Source organism: Belonocnema kinseyi, chromosome 9 (assembly GCF_010883055.1).
Source record: "Belonocnema kinseyi isolate 2016_QV_RU_SX_M_011 chromosome 9, B_treatae_v1, whole genome shotgun sequence".
Lineage (NCBI taxonomy): Eukaryota > Metazoa > Arthropoda > Insecta > Hymenoptera > Cynipidae > Belonocnema > Belonocnema kinseyi.
In genome coordinates, this window is record NC_046665.1 from 49,765,195 (window position 1) to 49,791,821 (window position 26,627).

General features: G+C 33.7%; 1 protein-coding gene across 2 annotated transcripts in view; it reads right to left on the reverse strand.

Moving 5' to 3' along the window:
* The window catches only part of LOC117180260 (RNA polymerase II-associated protein 3-like), a 48,603-nt gene that overhangs the window by 12,544 nt on the left and 9,432 nt on the right, over positions 1-26,627 (reverse strand). The window contains exons 3-5 of one of the 2 annotated variants that reach the window (XM_033372661.1): positions 25,673-25,911; positions 25,385-25,595; positions 6,184-6,519 (exon numbers count right to left, since the gene is read on the reverse strand). In XM_033372661.1, coding sequence (XP_033228552.1) covers positions 6,184-6,519; positions 25,385-25,595; positions 25,673-25,911 — 786 coding nt within the window. The remainder of the gene's footprint in view (positions 1-6,183; positions 6,520-25,384; positions 25,596-25,672; positions 25,912-26,627) is intronic. The other variant, XM_033372662.1, reaches the window with a different exon arrangement.

The window sequence follows — 26,627 nt, forward strand, 5'->3', positions numbered from 1 at the left end:
AAGGAGACTATGTAGAAAAATAATCAATAGTATTTTTGTATTGTTTTATAAATAAATAAATATTAAAAAAGAATTCCAGTTAATATTTGATTCACCCTCGTAGTAGTAGTATTTATTCCGAATCATGCTTTCTGGGCTTAGAGTACGCAATACTTCACATTTCCTAACTTTTCTTAATTCTAAATTGAAATATTCACAGTTCTCTTATTCTAAAATTCTAGTATATTGACTTCTTCTTTACACTATTTAATTGTCTCGTATACACTTTATTCCACTTCTTCGTCCATCTCCTCTCTCACTATTGTTCCTCCTGCTGTAATCCTTCTAGCCTCCTTTTCAAATGTCCTTGTGAGGTCACACATTTCCTTTGAATGCCTCTTTCAGCTTTTCTTCTCCATTATCTCCTTCTAACCACATTTTTCTCCATTTCCTCACGCTGTCTTTCAAGAATTCTTCGAGTTTTTCACAGGATATTATGTGCTCCAGAGTTTCATCTTTCTCATCGCAAAGCCTACACTTAATGTTTTTGTAGTCTTTATTTGCTGTTTTCCCGACGTTCCCACATCGCATCCTAGCCCATTGCTCTCTTCTCTTTTTGGGATACCTCCTTCTCCCAGTATTTCTCTGCTCCAGGCCATTGTTTCCAGTGATGGTATCCTTTACAGTATCTAGATTCCGTAGTCTTATTCCAATCTTCCAGAATAATTTGCTCCTTTCGCCGTAACACGCATTTTAAAAGTTGATCTTGAAGCTCTCCATCATTTTCTTCTTTTAGCTTTCTCAGCCATTGTCCAATCTTCAACTCCATCTCTTCAAGCGCCACCTTCATCTCTTTTCCCTACTCTGAGGGATTGTTATTTTCTAATTCCCTTATTTCTTCTAGCAGACATGCCTTCGGCCACCTATCTTCTCCCATATCCATTATCTCAGGCAAGCAGCTTCCTGCCTTCCTTCCTGCTTCTACTTCCACTTTGGTCCTCCCCGATTCCAACCTCCATATGTAAGCAGGTGTCCGTCTATCCAATTCCATTATTATCTTCATATACTTTCCTTGAAGTTTCTCCCATTCGTTCGTGTTATGCCCGCCCCAAACTTCCACGCCGTACATCCATCCCGATTTAACCAAAGTGTCCAACAAGTATGCTCTTCTCCTCAATCCTTTTATTCTGTTCCTCTTTATCACTCCCCACCCAGCGTTTGAAGTTTTTTGAGCTTTTCCTGACATACTTCTCACATGCCTGCTGTACGTGCCTGTCGTTGAGAACCAGAAACCCAGGTTCATGTAAGTTCCGACAATTTCGAGTTCTTTCCCATTGAAGTTTTACAATTCTTCTTTTTTGAGCTTCCCTCCTTCCGCCTCCTCTGCCAGAAGTACCATATCATCGGCATCAGTGGGCATCCTTGCCTTTTTCCCGTTTTTGTCTTGAAGCTCTCTGAGATGCCCTGTTCAGCAATGACCGCGTTTTGAGTATCCCTATTTATTTCTTGATCATTCGTAACATTCTTCCAGTCACTTCTATGCGTTCTAACTTTTCTATCATGATATCTCTGTCAATTGAATCGAAAGCTGTCTTGAAATCCACAAAGACTGCCATTAATCTTCCTTTCTCTCTCTTTAATCGATTTCCTATGAGCGAATTCAAAACAAATACATGGTCACGTGCTTCCCTTTTCTTCCGAAATCCTGCTTGGCTTTATTCTATTTTCCCCTCCTTTTCTATCTACGTCCTCAACCTTTCGGCTAATATTACAGCTAACAGCTTATACTCTACATCTAGGAGTGAAACTCCCCTGTAGTTCGCTGTTTTTTCTTCGTCCCCTGCTTTGTAGATTGGGTAGATTCATGCGATGTTTCAGTTGGTCCCCAGCTTTTCCTTCTTCCAGAGTTCATTAAGAATATTTGACAAGTGTACCATTGCTTCTGCTGGTAAATTCTTGTAGAATTCGGCGGTTATTCCGTCCTCCCCTGTCGCCTTTTTGGTCTTCATCTCATTCAGCGCCTATTTCACTTCTTCTGCTCCAGAGTCCCGGTTCAAGAAATCGTCCTCCACCACCTCCTCCACTTCCCAATTTCCTTGTTCTCTTTCCCTTTGCTCATTATTTTCTTCTTCTGTCTCCGTCGAATCCTCTTCTGCATTTAGTAATTTTTTAAAGTGGTTTACCCAGCTTTCTTTGTTTATTCTTCTTCCTCTCCTTTTCCTTATAGGCCGGTAGACTCCTATTGCTTCCTAGGAATCACTTATCGTTTTGCTTTCGTCTACCCTTTTCCAGTTTTTGCCCCTCCATTCCTTTGCACTTTTTTTAGATAGTTTCCGAGTGCCCTTCTAGCTGTAACGTATACTCGTCTTTGGTTTTCCTTCTCTTCTTCCTTTGCGCGTCTGTATTTTCTTAAATTATTTCTTGCCTCCTTTTTCATGCTTGCGTATTCCTTGTCGTGATGTTTTCTCTCTGCTGATTTTTAATCTGATTTTGTCATTCCTGTTTTCTTTGCTGTCCTTTTAATAATTCTCCTCATCTCTTCCATTTTTTTCACAGGGTTTTCCTCTTGATTCTTTTCCTTTCATTTTTTCCAGTTCTCCTGTAGCTCATTCTGAAATTTTTCTCTTTTATCTTTTTTCCAATGTAACTTCCAGTCCTCTTCTCCTTCCTGAACCTGGTCTTCCCATCTTTTCTCTTGGTCCGGATCTTCCCGTTCCGAGTCGCGTACTGTGAACATCACTGGCATGTGATCAGATTCCACTCTAAAAACTTGATTTTTCCATGATTTTCCTTATTTCTCTTATTAGCTCCAGGATTTCTCCGTTGGTTTCCTTTTCACAAACCACTTCCTTTCTCGAGCTCTCGCCCACTCCTCTGTTTCTCAGTTCGAGCACCTCCCTTATTTGTTGCATTTGTTCTTGGTTCGCTGCTTCTTGTTCCGTCTTATCTTTGCCTCCTTCCTTTCTGGTTTCTTGACTCTCATTTTTCTTCTATATCCCGTCTTTTGGTCCTTCTTCCGCTTTTTCTTCTATCTCTTCTTCTTCGGGCTGTTTTACGCCTCCATAGTTTCGCGCGATTTTGGATTCGTTGTTTTTCTCATTATTGTTTTCATCTTCCGGGAACACGTGTTCTAGGGCGCTATCTCGCTCTGCATTCTTCCCTGTTTCTTGCAAGTCCTCATTTTCCTCATCATTTCTTCTGCCTTCAACTGTTATTTTACGTTCCTACTGGAGATCTGTTTATTTTGCTGCTTCTTTTGAAAGCCTCATCTGTCCGACAACTCCCGAGAATATTTCCGCCAATTTTCACCACATACTCCTCCATTTTTGCCGCGGTTTTGACATCCGCTATTTTTGATTTATCTATATTTCTGGGCCTCCCTCTTTTTTTCTCTCTTCGACTTGCACTTTTTTCAGCGATTCACCCTCTGTTTATCAGCTGTCAGATCTGTTTCTTCGAGCTTCCGCTGCACTGCGCTAGTGTCGACGGTCTCCATGACCTGCTGCCTTTCGCGGCTGTTTTGAGCACTAATCACTGCACTGTCACCCATAACCTCTTCACTTTCCACTTGCGGTTTTTCACTTCCACTGTTATTAAATGGTTATCTCAACTCAGAATAACACTTTCCACGGTAAATCGTTTATCAAGCCACCGATTAAACTCACGTCCACGTTTGCACCATTCCTCTGAACTAATTTCCGCTCGATTTTCCTCTACCACAATCCGACTCGATTTAACCGTTACGCCTTCCAAACATGGAGTCCAATAAAAATGTATATATTTTGTTGAAAATAACTTTTTTTCGCTTGAAAATTAATTTTTAAACTGATCGTTTCACTACTCCGCGTTAGGTTGATAATATACTTATTTCTTTTAAAACTCAATTATTTGGTTGAAAATTCGTTTTTTACGGTCAAAAAATAATGTTTCAAATTGTAAACATAACTATTTCATTTTGGTGTAAAAATCTATCTCCTTTTAGTACAAAAATCATGTATTTTGCTTGAAATTCGTTGTTTTAGTAAAAAATAAATAATCTTGGTTGCAAATTATTTTTTTTCGTTAATGATTCCTTAATTTAGGTGTCAATGGTTTTTCTTTGGATAAAAATTCAACTATTTTGTTGAAAATCAATTTTACTTGTTAAAATTTTAACTATTCTTTTGAAAATTAATTTTTTGTTGGTTAGAAATTGTATTTTGTATTCCTTTTTCTGCTAAAAAAATTTTTTAAATTCAAAATTCATCTCTTTGGTTAAAAATTCATTTTTGTTGCTGCGCAATTTTCAGATTTATAAGGTTTTACGCCTGTTTTAAAACGTGATTTCTTCGAGTCCCTTAGGATTTGAATAATCTTCATTGCACTCAAACTCTAGCATTTTGAAATTTACTATTATTACCCATTATTGCTCTCCAGATGAAAATATCGAAAATATCGAGGACCGAGTCCTAATCGCTCAACAAAGCGAGGTACGTGCGCTTTCACTTTAGGCCCTTCAGGCTCGTCTTATTTGGGTAAACCTTGATATTTCTAAAGTACACAGCTGTATAATCTTTTGTAAAATCATCTTCGAGAAGTTCCGCCTCTTTTCGGAACGAACGAATCTGAACACGCCTACGGACCCTGGGCTTTCGCCCCCACCCTCAAAATTGTGAGTCTCCCTCCTACTCTCAACTCTATCTGTAACTGACCTGCGACATTGCAATTCAATCATTATTACTGTAAACCTCTTATGCTCTTCTCTCAGATAAAAACGTCACATTTAAACTTACGTGTGAACTATCTTCATTTCCTTAACCCTTGCTTATCGTTACATCTAAGAGCTCAAACCAAGTGCTCAACAATTTTTGTTATTGAAAAGTAATTTTCCAAACTGAAAATTGAACCTTTTCATTAGTGATTAAAACTAATTTTTTTAAATTAAATATTCAACTACTTGGGTAAAAGTAAAACCACTATGTGAAAAATGTATTTTTTCTGTTAAAGGTTCATATCTTTGATTGAAAATTGAACTATATTGTCAAAACATTAATTTTTGGAATGGTTCGAAATTAATTTTTTTTTGTTTTGCACATTTAATTTTTTCATTTTTGGTTGCAAGTGGATTTTTGTTGTTAGAATTAGAATTTAAATACGATACAATCTCTGTGCTACGATTGTTTTTTGTTTGTGTGTTAACTTGGTACCCGATCTTGTGTCTTCTTGATTTTTCCTAATACAAACTGTTCTTACTTAATTATCGTGTACTTAATTTATCAATTCGTACTCTGATCTTTCTAAAATTTTTAATAAAAAATACGTCTATTTTTATGTAAAAAAAATCGTATTTTTGGGTGGAAAATTCTACTTCTGTATTGCAAGTTGAACAAAATTGATGAAAATTAATTTTGCTGCTGAAGATTGATCATTTTAGTTGAAAAATAATATATTTTTTTTAAAATTAAACTATTTTTTTGGAATATCTCTCTTGGTTGAAAATTATTATACGCGGGTTGAAGATTAAAAATACTTAATTCAAATTTAAGTTTTTTGGTTGCAGATTAATTTTTTTAGTTTTAAAAAATCAGTGAAAATATTTTCAAATAGCAGAAAATCTGTTGAATCCCGTTTAAATCTTTTAAAATTAGTGGAAATATTTGGAACTCTCCAAAAATGTTTTTAAATTCCAGATAATCTGGTTAAAAACCTTCCAACCTATGGAAGTCGCCTAAAATGTTTTTAGAAATCATTTAACAGTTGCATTAAAAATTATTCATTAATAATTTATTACTTAAATTTTTAACTAAAAACGATTAATTTAACAAAAAATGGAATAATTAAATTTTCAATTAAAAAAATTAATTTACAACTAAAAAAAGAATTTTTAATAGAAAAGACCAATCTTCAGCCAAACAATATAATTTTTAAACAAAAGAGATGAGTTCTAAATCAAAGACATAATAATATAATAATAAGTATTATAATGAAATATAAAAATTTTCAAAAAATATAATACTTTTAATTGAAGAATTAACTTTTAGCTGACATTATTGGGATTTTCTTATTGTGTTTTATTAATTTAGTTGGCATTTAAGCGAAAAAAAGAAAAAAATTCTTTTAAACAGAGAAAATGAGAAATTCTTCAAAAAAAGGAAAAAAGTGGCGAATATAGGAAAGAGAGTGAAGTGTAAAATGATAATATTATATAGGAATAATGAAACAAACTTTTGAACGTAAGTGAGGAGACAATTTAACCGGTTTTACGATGCTAAAATCATCATTCAGTTCTGGCAGCCAATCAGGAATTTTTTCTTTAACTTGCTCTTTAACTGGCTCTTTCACTTTCTCTTTCACTCTTTCTTTATCTTGTTCACTATCATTCGGAATTTCTGTTATTGTTACTCCCGTGGACTTTGGGCGTTCTTTTATTTTCATCATATCAATCAACATCTGTTTCTGAATCGCAGTTTCTTCTTTTAATTTGCCTGTATTCCATAGCTTTTCGCCGATTTTCTTCTCAACAGAAGTTTCAAGAGATGTTGAGACCGAACTCACGCGAGGCTAAAAAAACAAATTTAATAGTAAATTAGATTAATATTGAAGACATTTCTGATGAACAATAAATTCCATAACATTTCAAGGGTTTCCAGGTTAACTTTTTTAAAATTGCAGTCAATTCTATTCAATTTTAACAAATTCTAATGGTCGCTAATTTAGCTAAAATATAATAGCAATAGCTATTATATTTGATATATTCTATTGTATTGGGAATGGTGGTCTACCATTGCGCGACCTGGTGCCAGAAACTGGAACTAGAAAGAGTAGGTACAATTTTAAAGTTGTACATTCATTTTTGCATAAAAGTGTTTTTATGAAAGTTTTGTCAAGTATAAAACACTGAATACTAAAAAAATATTCATGAAAAAACAAATAGTTTTTAGATAGAATTTCCATCCTATACAGTGAAAACCCACATTTTTCTCAAATAGATTAAAAAAACATATTTCACTGTTTCATGTAAGTTTCAATTAATTTAAATTTAAATAAACTTTAATTAATGTATGTAGCGACCAATTTTATCCAAATCATGCGAAGTATATGAATAATAGACGATTTAAGGAGGCCGTTTTAATAGAAATAAAAAAATCCCGGTTTTTTCCCGGTTCTTTTGATGGTCAATGAAATTTAGAAAATCGAACTGTAAAGCTTACAATTTTTCCATTTGAATGAGTAAAAACTGAGCTGTAAATGAAAGCACTCAGAGTGGAACTCTTGAATTTCAAAGTTTTAGAATTGAAGTTCAAAAGTTTTTTAATTAAGTAATTTTGTATTGGAATCTGATTCTAATGCTCAATAATATACACATATACAGTGGAAGCTACTGACACTTTTAAACTGAACCATTTTTAATCAACCCCTTCGTTGTCAGAGAGAATTCGACAAAAAGTGCCCAAAATGGCAGGAAAATTTGTTATCCTGAAAATGTGTCTCTTGGGGTTTTTGAAGTCACTGAATCTGAATATAAAGTTAAAATTCAGAAATACAAAATGATGAATACAATATGGCGGACGAAAATACAAAGAACGGCTCGATTTGAATAAATCTTGGTACTTACGGGGCTTTGGGGTCGCTGAACCCGAAAATGAAGTCAAAGTTCTGATTCAGCGACCCCAAAGCCCGTAAGTACCGAGATTGATCCAAATCGAGCCGTTTTTACCACACAGGGCACGAAAAATTTCGACGCATTTTGCGTCAATGCCAACGAAGGGGTTAAATGTATTTAATCAGCAAAATAAAAAATTTAATAAATTGCAGAGTTCAAAGATTTATATTCAGTTCTAGGAATATAAACCCACGTTATCATTTTCAATGCTCTAAAGTATAAATTAAAGAATCAATCAATGCATTAAACAAATTTCAAAATTATATAATTTAAAGAAATTTCAAGCTAGAAACAGTAAAAATTGAACGATTACATTTTTTATCAACTGAACACTTCTTATATTAAAAGTTAAATTATTTATATTATAAATGGATGAGAATCCTTAAAATGATTCCAAATTTCATGTTTGATAATTCTGTAAATCTTTTTAAATCTTTTTGAATAATCACTAAAAACGATCTTTTCAAAATAAAAATCATTATTAATTTTCATAGGAAATTTTTCTTTAATCTTACGAATCCACTTAAAATTCTTAAAAATCTTTTTATTTATTTTTTTAACGAAATCTGCCGAAATCTATATTTTGTTTTGAATTAGGCCCTAGGCTATTCACACCGAAATTTAGTTACTAATAACCGGATTTTGTCAGTACACGTAGACACTTTTTTAAAATTATTTCTAATAATTTCAAATTTTAAATTGAATTTGAATCTTTTCAAAACTTCTCAATATTTCTTCAAATTCCTTGAATTTTTGTAAAGAATAATACATGTTTAATTGTTATTTATACATCGAACTTTAACAATTTGATTTACAAATTCAATTTTCTTTAAATAGAACAATTAAAATCTAACGTTTAAAATTTAGTTTTTAATATTTTACTATAATTAGTGATTTTAAATAAACAGTCAGATATTTCTGAATATTAAGTAATTCTTATTTTTCTTCATTAAAAAATTTCAAATTGAATGGTTTAAAAATGGAATATTTTAGACTGAAATAATATTTGAAATTTAATAAAAAGCTTTTAATTTTGTCAAAATTTGTCAAGTGGACGACTTTTTTTATGGGTTGTGATTTTTCTTCGGGAATGCATGATAAGCTAGAGATTTATATAAATAAAATCAAAAATTGGGTGTGTTTTCGTGTTGACGTACTGCGCTCCATGCCGCGCGACGTACGATACATGAATTTCGGTGCGCGCTGCAGCGTGTCTCGGGTGGCAGCAACTTACACGTTTTATCGTGAATACCGTACGTCGCGCGACATGGAGCGCGGAACGTCAACATGAAAACACAACTTTTGATGATATGCGAGTTCCTTAATTTTTTTTTACTAAAATCTTCGTAATTAAACGAGCTGTCGTAATTAGTCAAGTAAAGCATTGAAATCAATTGAGAAGTTACAACAAATTTCATTTGTTTATAAAAATTGTTGCTAATTTCATTAATATTTACGCAACAATAGTAAAATGATTTTTATGTTATAGAATGAACATATTTAACGAAACAAGCAAAAAATTATGGCGATAGTTTGTACCGATCGGGAGAAAAAAATTAATTACGAGAACAATGCTAAAAAAGTAAAATAACAATAACGATTCAAAAAATGCAAATGCTGCAAAAATGTTTTAGGGCCATTTTATTTATGTAAAACTATAGATTATCACGCGTTCCTGAAGAAAAATCACAACCCATACAAAAAGTGGCCCAATTGACAAATTTTGACACAATTATGAATATACTATTTTAAGGTTGCTTAAAAATTGAAAACAGTTTATAACGTTTCAATCAGGCGTTTACATTTATTTAACTAATAAAACTTTCCAATTGAAATAGTTTACATAATTTTTAATGTTAGAAACTGGTAATTCTAAAATTGTGAACTGATTTTGAATCGTACTTTAAAATTAATTATTAATTTATATTTACAGTTGATCAGCTAAAAATGTTGTTTATCTAAAATCTTCGATTATAAACGCTTCTAATTTTTAATAGCTTAAGTCTTCAAAACTGCATTTCAAAATTCTTTAAAATAAAATTTACACTTAACGATTAATACATAAAATTAAAATTAAAATTAAAAATTAAAAGTTTGTTAATAATGTTAGGTATTTGGTTTGGAGTCAGAATTACAATGTGAAGTTAAGAGGTTAGGATCAAATCAGAATGGTGGGAATAAACTGAAGGTGACGTTGTGTATATTAAGAAAAATAAAAAGCGCGAAATTTGATTTACAAAAATTACAACTTCAGAGATAAAGATAAATGTTTTGAAGCTGATATTGAAAGTGATAGTAAATGTGAATTGAGGGGACAAAATAATAGATTGACAAGTTGGTCTCCTTTTGGTATTTTACAATTAAAATTGTATTAAATTATGAAATTATTCTTTCTGAAAAATTGTAACAAAGGGAGAAAGGCTTTGTATGTAGGATTCATTAAATAATTGAAAGAACTAACCTGTAAGTGAAGTTCGATTCTAATTGTATGAGAGCCACCGAAGAATAGATCAACTCGTAGATCCCCCACTTTGCGCTTGCGTTGCTACAGTTTCAAAGAATAACCAAAAACAAAACAAAAAAAGCACTCCTGCTTCCTTCGCATGTTTGGCTACTCATTATTTCAAAAATTGGCCGTAATCTTTACTAATAGGGCATAACTAAGAATTAAAAAATTTAGTTAGAGGGCCAGTTTATTTATATACCGGGTGGGACTGATCTATCTTCGATGGCGCTCATACAATTAGAATCGAACTTCACTTACAGGTAAGTTCGTTCAATTATTTAATTGTATTTCGCGTCACCTCCGAATAGATCAACTCGTAGATGTTGAAAGTAGTTAGCAGATTACGGCAACCAATCTGATAAGAAAAATTTATTACAAATTTTATTACATTCCGAGATGTTTATGTGAATAATTCCTGACGAATACATTAATTAATTAATTAATTAAACACAAACTGAAATTAACTGTATATTAATCCTCTAAGATAGACCTAACAAATTGCTGGTTATCCTTTACAATCTCTCTGTCGTAAAATCTGGCGAATGTTTGAGACCTATCTGTCCAGCCTGCCGTCTTTCTAATTAGTTCTAAATCAACGCCACGCCTTTTAGCGGCCGATGTGGACGCATGCCGTGTACTATGAGTTGAAAAAATATCGGTATCGATACCGCTCTCAGTTAAGGTTTCTTTAACCCAACGACTTAAAGTTTGCGAAGAAACAGCCTCATGGGGCTTTTGGAATGAAATGAACAATTCCTGTACATTACGTAACGAACTAGATTTTACAATATAGCTCTGTAAAGCTGAAGCTGCACATATTTTTTCTACAGAGTAAAACGGTAGTACTAGTAAAGGCTGTGTTCTATTTTTATTTGATGTCTTAATGCGGTCGGGGATCTTAATCTCCATTGCCGTTGCTCTATTTCTAATGTTAACAATCTTTATTAATGAAAATCTTTGCATTCTATGACCCGTTATGAGAGCAAGCAAGGTTACTAATTTCTTCGATAATTCTTTTAAACTTAGCTCCTCATTTGGAGGTATTTCTAAAAAATAATCTAATACCATCTTTGGATCCCAGGTGCTCTCATACGTGGTCTTGAAGGTCGCAAACTGGACACCCCTTTAAAAAAACGCTTCACTCTAGGGTCCTTAGCGATTTCCGAGTCTACGACTTAGTAAATGAAATAACGGCGGAAAAGCATAAAAGAAAACCGAACTCCAATTCAAGGTAAAAGCATCTATCGCCTCAGACCCAGGATCTCTTTTCCAGGAGATATAACGCATACATTTCGAAGTCGTTCTACTTGCAAACAAGTCGATTTTTAGTTTTCTAAAAGTCTTGACAATCTTATTGAATGCGGGAATAGATAGTTCAAATTCCGTTTCAAGTTCTAATTTTCGCGACTCGGCATCTACTTCAAAATTATCTTTTGAACTAATATAGGAAGCAAAAATCCAAATATTTCGCTCCTCGCACCATTGCCAAATTTCTTTTGAGATCTTATTTAGGTCCTCGTACTGAACAACACCCATTCTATTAATATACGACACGGCAGTTGTATTATCTTTTCTTAATAAAATTTCCCCATTATGAAAGTTTTTTGCTAAATTTTTAAGACCAAAGAAGGCGGCTTTGAGTTCTAAGAAATTAATGTGAAGCTTACGTTCAGACATTGATCAGGATCCACTAGCTTTTTGATTATTACATACAGCTCCCCATCCTGACTTAGAAGCATCAGACAAATCTCTGAGCGAAATACAAGACCTTTGATAGAGTTATTACCAGATAAGATAGATGATTGCCACCATTTCAAGTCCGAAGGATTAAATCTTACAGTCATAAGAGCATCATAATTTTCTCCATTTTCTCTTAATGCTAAAAATCTTTGTCTTTCTACATCCTTTGTATAGACCCAGCTGTATTTAATAGCTGGACAATAAGCTACTATAGAGCCTAAGAACTGTGCGAAAACTCTTATCCTACACTGTAAAGGTTTACTAAAGATCTCTAGCTGTTTCTGAATATGAGATCGCTTCTCAGGGGGCAGTTCTAATGTCATAGATTTAGAATTATAAATGAACCCTAAGAACTTACATCTCTGTTCGGGATTCAAATGACTCTTTTTCAAATTTATTATGAATCCTAAGCTTTCTAATGACTCTTTAGTTGTCTTTAAATTCACCTCACAGTCCTGATATGTATCTCCAAAAAGCAGAAAGTCGTCTAAATAAAGAAACAAACTATATCCTAATCTTCGTAGATAAGAAACAACAGGTTTCATTAGTTTCATAAACACTTGAGGGGCTGTACAAAGACCAAATGGAAGACAAGTACATTGATATACCTGTCCATTGAATTGAAATCTTAGAAATTTTCTGTCCGATTCATGTATTGATAATAAATAATACGCGTCCTGCAAGTCTAGAGTTGACATAAAACAATTCTGACTCACAAGAATGACAGCTGCTCTGTAGTCTTCGAGTTTAAAATGCTTTGTTTGGATAAATTCATTGAGATCTTTAAGATTTAAAATGAACCTGAGAGACCTAACAGGTTTCGGTAGAAGAAAGAAGCTAGAAAGAAATTGATCATTTGACGGATTACATTCTTCTACTGCTCCTTTCCCTTTAAGTTGAGAGATAAGCGACATTATATTACATATCTCTATTTTTTTCCATTTGGATTTATGGACAGGTTTTGATTGGCAAGGAGGAGAAGAGAAGGGTATCCTATAACCCTTTATCTACGATAAAATTCGCGGGTCTGATGTTAGAGCCTCCCATTTTTTTAAAAAATAAACGTAATCTTCCAGCAATTATACTTAGAAAAACGTCTAATGTCTCCTCGTGCTCTTGTACGCTGTCTTGTGGTAGTCCTGTTTGCGCTGATTCTGAGATCTCGGAGGGCTCGTGAAGGATTTCTTCTGCCCGCACTGTGTCGAAAAATGTGGCTTCGCTTGTCGACGAGGCGGGCCCCTCCCGTTTTTTGATGTCCCTTACCTCTGAGATTTTGCAGATCTTAACCTCTTGGCCGAATTCTCGAGCAGTTTAGCAGACTTTAAACTCTCTGGCAGATCCTTCCCGAATAGAAACAGATCCATCTTTGTAGCCTTTAAGGATTCTCTCCAAGAAGGATCCATATTAGCGATAATCAAATTTTTTCTTATTTGTGACTCGCCGTATTGCAGATCAGTGAGCAAATGACAAGCCTCACTTAGGATCTCAATCAGAGGATCCACAGTTTCTCCTTCTTGATCTGCATCTCTTTGGACAAGCGTCATAATCGATCTGTCTATAGCAGAAATACTAGCTGTCAAACTCTTTTGTTTTGAAAGAATTTTTTCGTCCCTAGAAAGGGTGTTTTCAGCTTTTTGTAAAGCTAACTTAACTTCGTCGTTGAGCTTTGGAGGGTAGATGTCCAAACAATTAACCGGTAGCGGATATTTTAGGACGAGTGTTGCTCTCTCTTCTGAAGAAAGGCCAATTTTAATAATGTCCGCCCAGCGGATGGCAATGTCCTCTAGGACAGCCGGCGCAAGAGACAGGCAACGTTTTCCAAGAGAATTAATAACACCTTCTTTAATTTTATTATTTTACGAATCAGCAGCTTCAGACGTCATCTGTTGCACCTCGAGAACACTCGAGATATTTGCCGGGGGTGCCAAATTCAAAAGCGGTGACCCTAGTTCTCTTTCTAAGGTTGGTGGATGATCTACTTCCGGCTACGAAATTTCAGGAAAGTATGCGCCATTTCTTGAAGTAGAGCGTGACCTTCGCTTTTTTCGACGACTACCACGATCTGTTTTAAAAACAAGTTCACATTTGTAAAAAAAGGCATTGGTAAAAAAGCCTGTTGGAGCGTCTCAATCGTAACAGTCCTATATACAGGTTAAGAGCCTGTATGATGGAAAGACGATTCACCTAAGGAAAAGTATTTTTCCACAATGGTTAAGAGCCATTGGATACGAAATGGGTCGGACCCAGATCGTTTCTGGGAGGTAAAACCTCACAGATGATTGGGTTTCAGATGGCGACTAATACCTGATACACTGGAATCTCTTGATTAAGATGACAAAGTAGAACTCCTACGATGGCGGCGCTTATTCCTATGTTTCTTTTTCAATTTCTTGATCACTTTAAACAATTCACGCTAATAATCTTCGTCACCAGACGAATTACTACTGCATCTCCGCGAACTCCGTTTATGTTTACCCATCTCGGAACGATTTACACACTTCTTGCACAAAGAAGAGAATGAGTAGCCAAACGTGCGAAGGAAGCAGGAGTGCTTTTTTTGTTGTTTTGTTTTTGGTTATTCTTTGAAACTGTGTCAACGCAAGCACAAAGTGGGGGAACTACGAGTTGATCTATTCGGAGGTGGCGCGAAATACAATGAGAAATGGTTCAAAAGAGAAGGGTGGGACAGATCTATTTTTAATCAGAGTCGACTTAAGTGTTTTTCTAGAGTCCGAGAATTTCGGGCAGGCCCACAACATATGGTTGATGTCCTCCTCGGGAAAGCCGCAAGAAGCACATCCCCCAGCATCAATCAAGCCCTTTTTAGCAAAGCTAGCGACAAGGTTGTAGTGATTAGAACGTAGTCTTGAGATGATGACTACTGATTTTCTATCTAGATTAGATGATCAGAGCAGAGTTCAGATGGAGGGGAAGGATTGTAGACCAAATGTCAGTGTGTGGCAGTTTTAACTCATGGAAGGTTCCTTCTATGGTAGCTGATTTTGCTCAATTATCCGCGTTCTCATTACCTGGAATGCCCTTGTAACCAGGGATCCAGACTAAAGTTATGTTAAGATTATTTTCGGAAGCAATGGAACGAAGATTTCCGATTTTGAAGATAAGGTATGATGTAGACGACGGCTCATTAAATTTTTGGCAAGCTTGAAAAACGCTTTTTGAATCAGAGAAAATTACTGAGTTAGGAATTTGTCTACCTAAATTAAGCTGGATTGCTTCATTAATAGTCAAAGCCTCCGCTGTATAGATTGAAGCATGTTTAGAAATCTTAATGTTAATTTCTACATTAAGTTGTGGGGGGTATATTGAGACCCCACGAAAGACTCTGGGAATTTGGAGCCATCCGTGTAGAAGTGGGTAAAAGGAGAAAACTTATTATTAATGAAATTATTGAAAACTATTTCCGAAGAATTACTCTGTTGTATAGTTAAGCCTATTTTAAAATCAATCGTCGGTCGGAAGAACTTGAGCGAATAGGGAGCTAGAAAATGTAGCGGGGTAGCTGAGTTTAAAACTCTGTCTTTAAAACCTTTGAGTTGGTAGTAGGGTTTTAAGAGGATAAAACTGTTGTCCAGGTTGTATTGGGTTAAACCATTTTTTATATATAGAACAAATTGTAGAGCGTATTGTGGACTGGATGGATAACCGTAAGAAAGGTTTTTATTAGAAATTTATCTGATAATAGTGGGAATCTAGATACTAATGGTAACTCATTTACTTCTGCTTGCATGACAGTGATAGTTGTGGATATACAGTAACCAGATATGACACGCAAAAATCTATTGTGTAATATTTTTAATTTCCGAAAAAAGGTATCACCACTATAAATGGTTAGGACATGGCTATCATAGTCGAAAGAGCTCCTCCCCAGGGCACGAAATAAAATTTGGAGAATTTTTGGATGAGAACCCCACCACGTGCCACATAAACACCTCGAACTATTCAGGACTTGGTTGCCTTTGTTAATCAACTTTAAGAAGTGAAGTTCCCAAGATAAGGTGCAGTGAAAAATAATACCTAAAAATGAAACCGATTCGGATGGAGTAATGGTTTGATCGTATATTGAGATGGAAAAATTATCTGGCAGATTTTTTATTGGAATTGGGAAAATAATTAGTTTTGATTTTTCTGGAGAAATGGATAGTCCCCTTTCCTTCAAAAAGGAGTTAATAGAATTTAAGCTTTGTTAAAGATTAGATAAACATTCATTTAATTCGTATAATGTAAAATAGAGGAGTATGTCATCGGCGAATTCTAAGAATTTACAACCCGGGTATATGATTGAGTGTAATCTCCGCGTATAAATTATATACGATACAGGGCTAAGAATACAACCCTGGGGGAGGCCCTTCATGATTATAAATGGTCCTTTATTTGCACCATTCAATCTGAAGAAAACTTTACGTTCAAGAATTAAGTTGTAAACAAATTTTCAAAATTTAAATAGAAGACCACTTTCTATCAGGTCATTGATAAGAATGTTAAGAATATGACGTTATCGTATGCGACCTTGATGTCTAAAAAGAGACAGCCCGTATATTGATTTTTTTCTTGGGATAGATGAAGTTCTGAGGATAAGATTGCAAGGTTGTCGGCACAGGAACGGTTTTTCCTGAAACCATATGCGAAGCAGATGTAGGATTGAGGTTTTTGGGAAGTTTTATATTACCTTAAAACTAATTTTGTCCAGGCCAGGAGAGGATTGGAGTTTCATACTACTCAAAACAGCAGTCATCTCTTCGAAAGAGAAGAATTGCTCAAAAATTTCCAACCGCTGCAATGTGTTATTGTTAATTGGAGATGTAGACGAGGGATTATTATTCTGCAAGAAAGAATTACTTTCTAGAAAGGAGTTTGGAAGTGGTGGTATGGTTACATTAGAAAAATCATTAGATGTCTTTAAAAATTTTTCAATGTACCCATTCATATCATCTAACATGTCCAGATTTGTGGAACTGGAAGTAGAGGAAGGTGGGTTCATTAATCTATGGCGAAATCTTCTAATTTTATTCCAAACATTAGCCAGAGAGGAGTTATACGATAAAGATTCACAATATGACCTAAAACTAGAAACTTTAAGAGCATGTGACACAGCTAAATACCTATATTACCGACCTCACTTTTTCAGTTCACTGAATGTTTTTTTGAACCTAAGAACTTTTTTTGCAAATAAAGTATCGAGCTGAAACTTTGGAAAATGTATTAGAGTACAATAAAGTACGTTTAGGTACTGCATTTTGGTAGGAACTTCACTGAAAATTATTTCATCTTTTTTCTGAACCTCGACATTTTTGAACGTTCAAACTTTTTTATAGATAAAACATCGGTCTCAAACTTTGAGAAATGCAAGAGCCGAAAGAAAACTGTGTTTAAGAACAAATCTTAATAATAAAAGATGTAAAAAAAATATATTTCAACTATCAATTTCATCGGCATCAGCCGGTAACGTTGTACACGAAAATACGAACCCTGGCGGCCACTAGACGAGGCTCTAGAGGCTTCGTATTTTCGTGTACAACGTTACCAGCTGATGCCGATGGAATTGATAGTAGAAAAATTTTTTTTTACATCTTTTATTATTAAGCTTTATACTTAAACGCAGTTTTCTTTCGGGTCTTACATTTTTCAAAGTTTGAGACCGATATTTTATGTATAAAAAAAGTTCGAACGTTCAAAAAATGTCGAGGTTCAGAAAAAAGATGAAATAATTTTCAGCGAAGTTCCTACCAAAATGCAGTACCTAAATGTACCTGAAAGGCTTCCTTTCAATCTTAGGGCCTTATGAAGAGCGTCATCTATATCATTTACAAACTTGTAGTGCGAATTAATAATATCATGTGATGATTGAAGCTCAGGAAGATTATCATCTTTATGGAGAAATAACAAAAAGGACCTGCAAATTTTCCGCTCTGCTCTCTTTAAATTTTATTTGTGTGAAAAAAACTAATAGTATTTAAATGGAAGCCCAAAAATAATTTTTATTGGGAAGTGTCACTCCCCATTTGATCATCAAGAACCGACCAAGTAGCGAGTAGTTTTAAGTTAGAAGATACAATCGATAAGTCTATAGCTGATCTGGACTGTCCCGGACGACGAAAGAGAGTCGGCTCTCCATTGTTAATAACAAAGAAGTCTGTTTCAGATAATGCATTGAAAACTGAATTCCCTGATGGACAAGTAGATTCACAACCCCAGGATGGGTAGTGTGCATTAAAGTCTTCCGCAATGAGTTGTCCCAAATCAGTTGAAGCCAGGATATCTAGTATACCATCAAGACAATAGATTGAATCATCCTGTTTAAAGGGGATATCATTTTTAATAGCAATTAATAGATCACCCCCTGCTCGATCCTGACGATCCTTTCTTATAACGTTATAACCCTTGAGGAGAAATCGGGATTGGGGTTTAAGCCAGGTCTCGTTCAGGAGAATGATATCAAACTCATATGAGATTTTTTCAAGTGAATCTTTTTTAGAGAAAGTACCCCGACAGTTTCATTGAAGAATGTTCAGGGAGGATTCTGTAGCCATTATTTAAGAAGAATTGCTGTTAGTAGCTATCTGTGAAAGGGGTGCAAAATTAAGATTTTAAGGGAGGTTGGAGAGGGAGCTAAAATTGTTTAGCAAGGCAAACAAAGGAGCCATCTGATTGCAAAGTTGAGTTAAAAAAGACATAATCTGTGAAAGGCTTTCTGCAAATTGAGGAGCAAATTGAGTCAAATTAGCGTGTTTAACGCCGTGGTTGGGGTTCTGGCGAGAAATTGATAATTGCGCACGTTGCTTATTCTGGTGTTGTTCGCATGGTTATGGTTTCGAAAAAGCAGTGTCGGTTGCAATTTTCCTATTTGAGATTTGGTCCCTGTTTCATGGGGAGCACCGCCACAGAATCGACATCCAGGGCTTTTGCATTGTTTGGTCACATGACCAAATCTGTAGCATTGATAGCAAAGCTTAGGTTGGGTAACGTAGGGTTCGACTTTAACTCTCAAGTTAAAGATATCAATGAAGTCCGGAACTTCTTGACCCTCAAATCTAATTTGCACTGTTTTTGTCTGCACTAGATCACCTTTCTCATTTTTCGCTACAAAATGACCAACACTAAGAACTGAGCATTTAGAGCTTGACTGCGAATATCTAATGATTTCATGATTAGAAATATCTCGAGGTATGTCTCTATTATACCTTCACGAGCGACCCGATAGTTGGGAATAAAAGCGGTGAACTTAGATTTAGCCAAGAGTTCAAGACTATCAACAATTTTGTGGGCACTCCTACCATCATAGCATTCTACATGAATTCGCGAGCGGCCGGACTTTTCAATGTGTTTTCACAATCCCTCTTTGGCTCTACAATAATAAAAAAGGGACCTTTGTTGTGAATAGAATACCCATTTTTAAAAAGATTTTCAGCAGAGTTGAAGTCTCTAGGACCACCTGTATGAGGTATTTTAATTTTTTCAGCAAGGGAGGGATCCATCAGATGCGAGGAGTCACGCTTCCCCGGCCTCTCCCTTAAGGAGTTGAGATTAGGAAGGGCTGCGCGTCTCGACAAAGAATTTAAGCTCTGAAAGTTCTGAGATTCCCGAACTTCCTGATTCAAGTTAAGCAAAGAGCTATTTACGACATTTTGATCCAACTCTGATTCAATATCCATGAAAGTAACTTTATCAGCTGGAGATACGACTTTATTTGTAGCGCCATTTTTATACAAGGGATCCGAGTTCCCTATATGATTTGCCATATTATGGCGCTAGCCAGGCCACTTGGTCTTTACGGAAAACACACAACCACCTACCTGAGTTTTGTATACGATTAAAGAAAAAGGAGGTCCTAGCAATAGGGAGAAAGAAGAAAGTAATGGCGCGTCACACCGCAGCGACTGCTACTGATGCAGTAACTAATAATGACCCTTAAATGGAACGAACGATCTTTCCTTGATGGCGTCTCAGACGCGTCTCCTGCATTCTAAACTAAATAATATTATAATTGAAAAAGATAACAATTTAGCTCGTTAATTTAAAAACTAGAAATCACAGTTGGACAAATTTTTCTCTATAAATTTGTAAAATTCCCGGTCAAAAAATAAATTCACTGTCACTTCCCAGTCTCATAAGATTCTCGATTTGTCTTTGTTTCAGATACAGACTTAATTTTAGTATCCAATAAATACTTTAAACTCCAAAACTAAAATTGTTCAAACATTTTTATTTGCAAATTAAAATGCATCTTTAAAATCGTACCTATTCCTTCTAGTTCGGCTTTTTGGTCACCAGGTGGCGGATCGCAGTCAGAGCTGGGCACAAAATACCTCAACTACATTGCTGAAATACATGTATTTCAGCACCATGTAGTTGAAATACATCACGGGAATAATACAATTCAGCTGAGGTAGTTCAAATACAGCTACAAAATCCATACCAGTATTTTGAAATATTATTTGAAATGCATGTTAAAATTGTACTATGTAGTTGAGGTATTTTGTGTATTTTCTTAAAAATACTTTCTAATATCAGCATATAAAAATTAGATTAAAAATCCCTAGAGTAAGTGGGACTTGGAGAGGGGTTAGGGGAGAGAAGAGCGAAAATCAATCTTGGGGATAGTGATGCGCAGAACCATTATGCGAAACATTAATGATGCGCAGTAGAGTACTCTCATCTTTAGGACTGTGCAGTAGAGATTAATATTGCGTAGATCTGCGCAGTAAGTTCTGCAGAGCGTAGGGATGATCGACAGGCACGCGTGACACACGCGTGTGCGCAGTAAAAGCCTAATTCATGTATGGGTGCGCCGTAGATACACTGCAGTCAAGGTTGCGCATTGGATACCTCCAATGTGTACCTTTGCGCATTAGAGATACATGGCTCGTATGGATGCGCAGTACAGTCTTCGAGTGTATATAGCTGTGTCGTGCCCTTATATGGTTCATTAAACTGCGCAGTAGAGTTATGTGATTCTCATGACCGCGCAGTAGAATTCTGTGGTGTACATGGCTGCGTAGTGGAGATATGTGTTGCGCATGGCTGCACAGTAGAGTAATGCGATGTGCACGGATGCACAGTAGAGTTCTGTGACGCGCATGACGGCGAAGTATATTTGTGCAATGTGCACGGGTGCGCAGTAGAGCCATGTGGTGTGCATGACTGCGCCGCAGAGTTCTATGATGAATGACAGCGCCATCGAGTTCTACGATGCACATGCCTCAGCAGTAGAGTTATATGATGCGCAGTATAGTTATATGGTGCACATGAATGTGCAGTAGAGTCATGCAATCATGCGCTTCACATAAATCTACCGCGCAGTCCTACGCTTCACAGAACTCAACTGCGCATCCGTGCACATCACAGAACTCTACAGCGCAGCCATGCACATCACAGATCTTTACTGCATAATCATAAAGAATGGAAGACTAATGCAAACCCCTAAACATTGCATAGTTATAATGTGCAGATATTCGCATCACATGACTCGACTGAACAGCTCTAAACATTAAAGTTATCTAATGCGCAGCCTAATAGTTTCATAGCTCTACTGCGCAATCATTCCCATCACAGAACCCTACCATTCGCACTACATAACTATACTGCACAGTCATGCGCGGAACAGAACTATCCGGCGGAGCCATGCGTACCACATGGCTCTACTGCGCACCCGTGCACATCACATAAATCCACTGAGCAGCCATAAGAATCACGTAACTCTACTGCGCAGTTTAATGAAACATATAAAGGGACGACGCAGTTATATATACTTGAAGACTGTACTGCGCATCCGTACGAGCCATGTATCTTTAATGCGCACCGCTACTGCCCAGTTCTGATCGCAGTTTAACGATTACCAGTAGTTCTATAAATTTAAGGTAGGGTCGAGCCAAAAGTCAGATATCCGAAAAAAATAGTTTTTCTATGATTTTAAGTATTAAAATATTGTAACTGATTTAATTAAAAATAAAAAATATTAATTTTTTTGCAATTGAATTTTTTCTGACCATCGCTTCTTACGAATTTTTGAAAAATGATAGAATTCTAATAAATGACGGCTTATTTTTTCGGGGAAATATTCTCTACAACTCTACTGTGACCAATTTTGAAAGTAAATTTTTCTATGGCGTTTATGGCATCTTCTATGATTATAAATAGTTAGAAAAATTTGTTTAAAGAAATCTTTTTTAAAACAAATAAATAGATTTTAAGATTATTTAGTTATTTTTAAAATAGGTAACAGTAAAGTTCCAGCGAATGTTTTCCCGAAAAAAATAAACAACCATTTATTAAAATGCAATAATTATTCAAAAATTGGTAAAAAGCGAAGGTCAGAAAACAGTTCAATTGCAAGAAACATGGGTTAAATTAATGTTTTTTTGGTGTAAATTTAAATTTTTTTAAATATTTTTTTTTGTTATTGGTAATGACATAATTTGATTGTTAAAATCATAGAAAAACTATTTTTTCAGATATCTGACTTTTGACGCGACAACTAGCTTAAATGGATAATTAAGTTTTACGATTTTGTATCAGAAATAAAAATTTTACAGGAAAAATTATGCAAGTTGTGTGCTCAAATCCTAGAAAAAGGATTCCCAGAAAAATCTAGGGGTTTACCAGGTATCATTTTTTATATAAAATATTTATATATATATATTTTTTTTAAATTCGTCTTGGAATATGTATACCGTTTCGCGAGTTTATTATAAATAATGTATTTTTTTCATTTTTTAGGAATTCAATATGTTTAATTTAGAAAGCTTTAAAAAGTTATATTCAAATAAATAAATTTGTCTCGAATTCCATAAATTGGAATAATAATTTTTAAAAAATTTTATTTTATTAATTTTACTTTTATGTGAGTACTATATTAAATTTAAATTTAAATTATTTCAAATTCCTAACTTTTCATTTAAAAATAGTCCATTTTTAAGCAAATAGTTGAGTTTTGAAGCAAAAGGATTAATTTTATACCAAAAAAAAAAAAAACAAAAAAAAACGAGTTTTCAACAAAATATATGAATTCTTAAAAGAATTCTTTCATTCAAGTATGTTTGTTTTTAACCAAAAAGATTATTTTTAATAAAAAGTGTAAAAATTTAACTAAAATTCTTGAATTTTCAACCAATAAATGATCAATTTTCAAACCAGACGATTGATTTTCTGTTAAAAAATTAATCTTCCTGGTTAATAGTTAAATTATTTAGTTAAAAATATATGTAATTTGTTGTAAATCCATCTTTTTTGATAAATTTTCTTTTCGGTGTTAAAAATTAATCTGTTTTGGCTGATAATGAATTTTGTTGTTAAAAGTCAACTGTTTTGCAGAAAATTCGGACTTCCATTATTGACTAAAAGTAAATTTTTTTAATTGAAAATTTAACTATCTTTTTGAAAGTTGATATTTTCGAGTTCAAAATTCAAATGGAAATTTACCTGCTACATTTTTGGTTAAACATTGATCTTCTGCAGTTAAAAATATCTATTCAGTTAAAAATATCAATACTTATATCACTGGTTGAAAATTAATCTATTTTGTAGAAATATCAACTAATATATTTTTCATTGAAAAATCATCTGTTTAGGTTGAAAATTCAATTCCTTGGTTGAAAGTTGAAGTGCCTTCTTAAAAACTCATTATTTTTCTGCTGATTATTCATAACTTTATTTGAAAATTCGTTTTTTGCTTTTAAAAAATCTGTTAACTGATAATAATTGAAATATTTTGTTAAAACATCATAATTTTAGGTTAAAGTCAACTGTTTCGTAGAAAATCCGTCTTCATGGTTTAAAAATTCAAAAACTTGGTAGAGAAAACTATTTGTTAAAAGATGTTTTTTAGAAAATTCGTATTTCTTAAATAATTATAGTTACTTCTTTTAAATGGAAATTTAACTACTAAGTTTTTGGTCAAATATTGTTCTATTTTAGTTAAAAATATCAACTATTTAGTTACAAATTTTAGAAATTTAATTTTAAAATTCAACTATTCATTAATAACGTATGTATCGTGTTTTAGAGTTTAAATTAATCTTCTTGGTTTAAAATTTAACTGTTTTGAAGAAAGCTCATCTTTTTGGTTAAAAATGATATCGCTTGGTATAAAATTTATGTAATTTTTTGAAAATTCCTATTTTTTGTATAAAATGAACCTCTTTAGTTGAAAATTTAATTAGTTGGTTAAAAATGAATCTATTTTATTAAGCATTCAAACAACTGGTTACAAATGTATACATTTTTCTGAAAATCCTCTGAAAATTCTGAAAATTCTCTGAAAATTTTTCTGAAAATTTTCTGAATGGTCAAAAAATTGACTATTTTGTTGAAAAATCGTTTTTATCGGTAGAAAATTAATCGCTGTGGTAGCAAATGTAACTGTTTTGTCCAAAGCTTATCTTTTTGGTTAATAATTCAATTTTTTGGACGGAAATTTAGGCATTTTGTTGAAAATTCTTATTTTTGGTAAAAAATTAAATCCCTGGTTTAAAAGTTTAACGATTTGGTTAGAAAATGATGTATTTTGTTAAAAATTCATCTTGATTTGAAGAAAATCTCCTTGTTTAAAAATTCAATTAATTAGTTAAAAATCTATGTATTTTCTTGAAAAATCGTATTTTACTGCACAATATTAATTTTATTGGTTGCAAATTTAACTGTTTTGTAAAAAGCTCATATGTTTGGTTAAAAATGTAATTGTTTGAAAATTTATGTATTTTGATGAAAATTCGTCTTTTCTGGTAGCAAATTCAACTAACTGATTCAGAATGTATATATTTGATTAAAAAATCGTATTTTAAAGTATAAAATTAATCTTTCTGGTAGAAAATTCAAATAATTGGTTCAAAATGTATGTATTTTATTAAAAAATCGTATTTTAGAGTGCAAATTAATCTTCTTGGCTTATAATTTAACAGCCTACTAGAAAATTAATCTCTCTGTTTAATAAAAATGCAAATATTTGTTAAAAATTGATGTATTTGGTGAAGAATCCTCTTTATTGGTAAAAAAATAATCGCCTTGATGGGAAATGTAACTGTTACGTCGAAGGATTATCTTTTTGGTTGAAAATTCAATTGTTTGGACGGAAATTTAGGCATTTTGTTGAAAATTCTTTTTTTTTGTATAAAATTAATTTCCTTGATTAAAAGTTCAACAATTTGGTGAAAAAATTGATTTTTTGTTAAAAATTCGTCTTTATTGGTAAAAAATTAATTCCCTTGGTTGAAAATTGAAGTAATTAGTTAAACATCTATGTATCAAAACTAATCATTTAAAATTATAGACATTTTAAAGACAATAAATACATTATTCATAAGTATATCATCCGGTATCAATTAACATTTAAACCTAGATATCTTTTTTTTCACTAAAAGATGTGATTTCTGTCAAATAAAAAATCACGTCATTTTCACCGTTTAAAATTGCCGAATTCTAAATATTGCGAGAAATATATTATTTTAAACCTTGACCACAAAATTTTTTTAAATTAAAAAAATGATTTATTTTAAAGAACAGACCTTTGATTTTTCAAGTTTCTTATTCACTTGAGCGAACATCAACTTCGCTTCTTTATTCGTTGGTTCCAAATCCAACATTCGCTCAATATCTTTTTTCGCGCCATCGTATTCTTCTAATTCCATTCGTGCCGTGGCTCGTCTATGATAAGCTTTTACATAACAATCGTTCAGTTGTAAACTTGCAGTGCAATCTGCTTCGGCTGAATATAAACTGCAAAAGAATTTTTTAAATTAAAATCTGCTCTCTAGCTGAAAAAAATTTATTAAAAAGATTTACTGAGGATTTACTTCTGTATTTTTAGGTAACACAAAGCACGATTAGCGTAAAAAACTTCATCGTAGGGGAAAATTTTGATTGCTTCGGTGTAAGATTTGATAGCTTTATCATACAATCTTTTCTGAACGAAAATATTTCCTTGCTCTTTAAATTTTGTCGCCTGTGTGTACTTTTTCTCCGCATTTTCTTGCACATCCTCCACTGATCCATCGCTATCGTTATCCTCTTCCAATTTTCTTATCTCTGCGTCCTGGAGAAAAATTTCGATCAAATAACTTAAAATAAAACAAGATGATATTGAAGATTTAACTCAGTCTAGTGGTCGGAAAAAGATTATTTCTGAAATAATTATTTTAAACTTTCATAATTGAAGCTTCACATTTTTTTAAAGTAAAATGCTCAATAATTTACATGTAGAAAATAAAAGCTTTTTAACATTTTCCAATTCAAATTTTTTAAATTAAATATCTAACAGATCACATATTTCTGGTTAAAAAATATAAATCCCTATTGAAATTCCGTAAAAAAATAAAATTTCCACCTTTCATCTTAATGTATGTATGTATTTAATCTCTTCCTTTTACGGATTTCAGGGCCTCCGCTCCCTGTACATATATTTACAATTCCATCCTTAGTCTAAATTAACTACTACTTATATTCTACTCTTTCGCATTACGTAGGATAAACAATAGTAACAGTAGTGATATTAATTCCTAAAATGAGCGAGCTTCCAGGGCTTCCGTTTCCTTTTACCATAAAAAATGCATTTTCCACGATCTTGAAAACAATTTTCGTTTTTTACTGTCCCTTTTCAGGATCACCCGTTTGGCTCTGCCCTACTCCCTTGCTTTCCCTTACTTCTTGAAATTTCTTCATCCACATCACTCCCTGTCCACTACCATCCAAGATCCATCTTACACACTCATCCACACTCAACTGTCCCTCTTCCTCTCCTGTACATCTCTC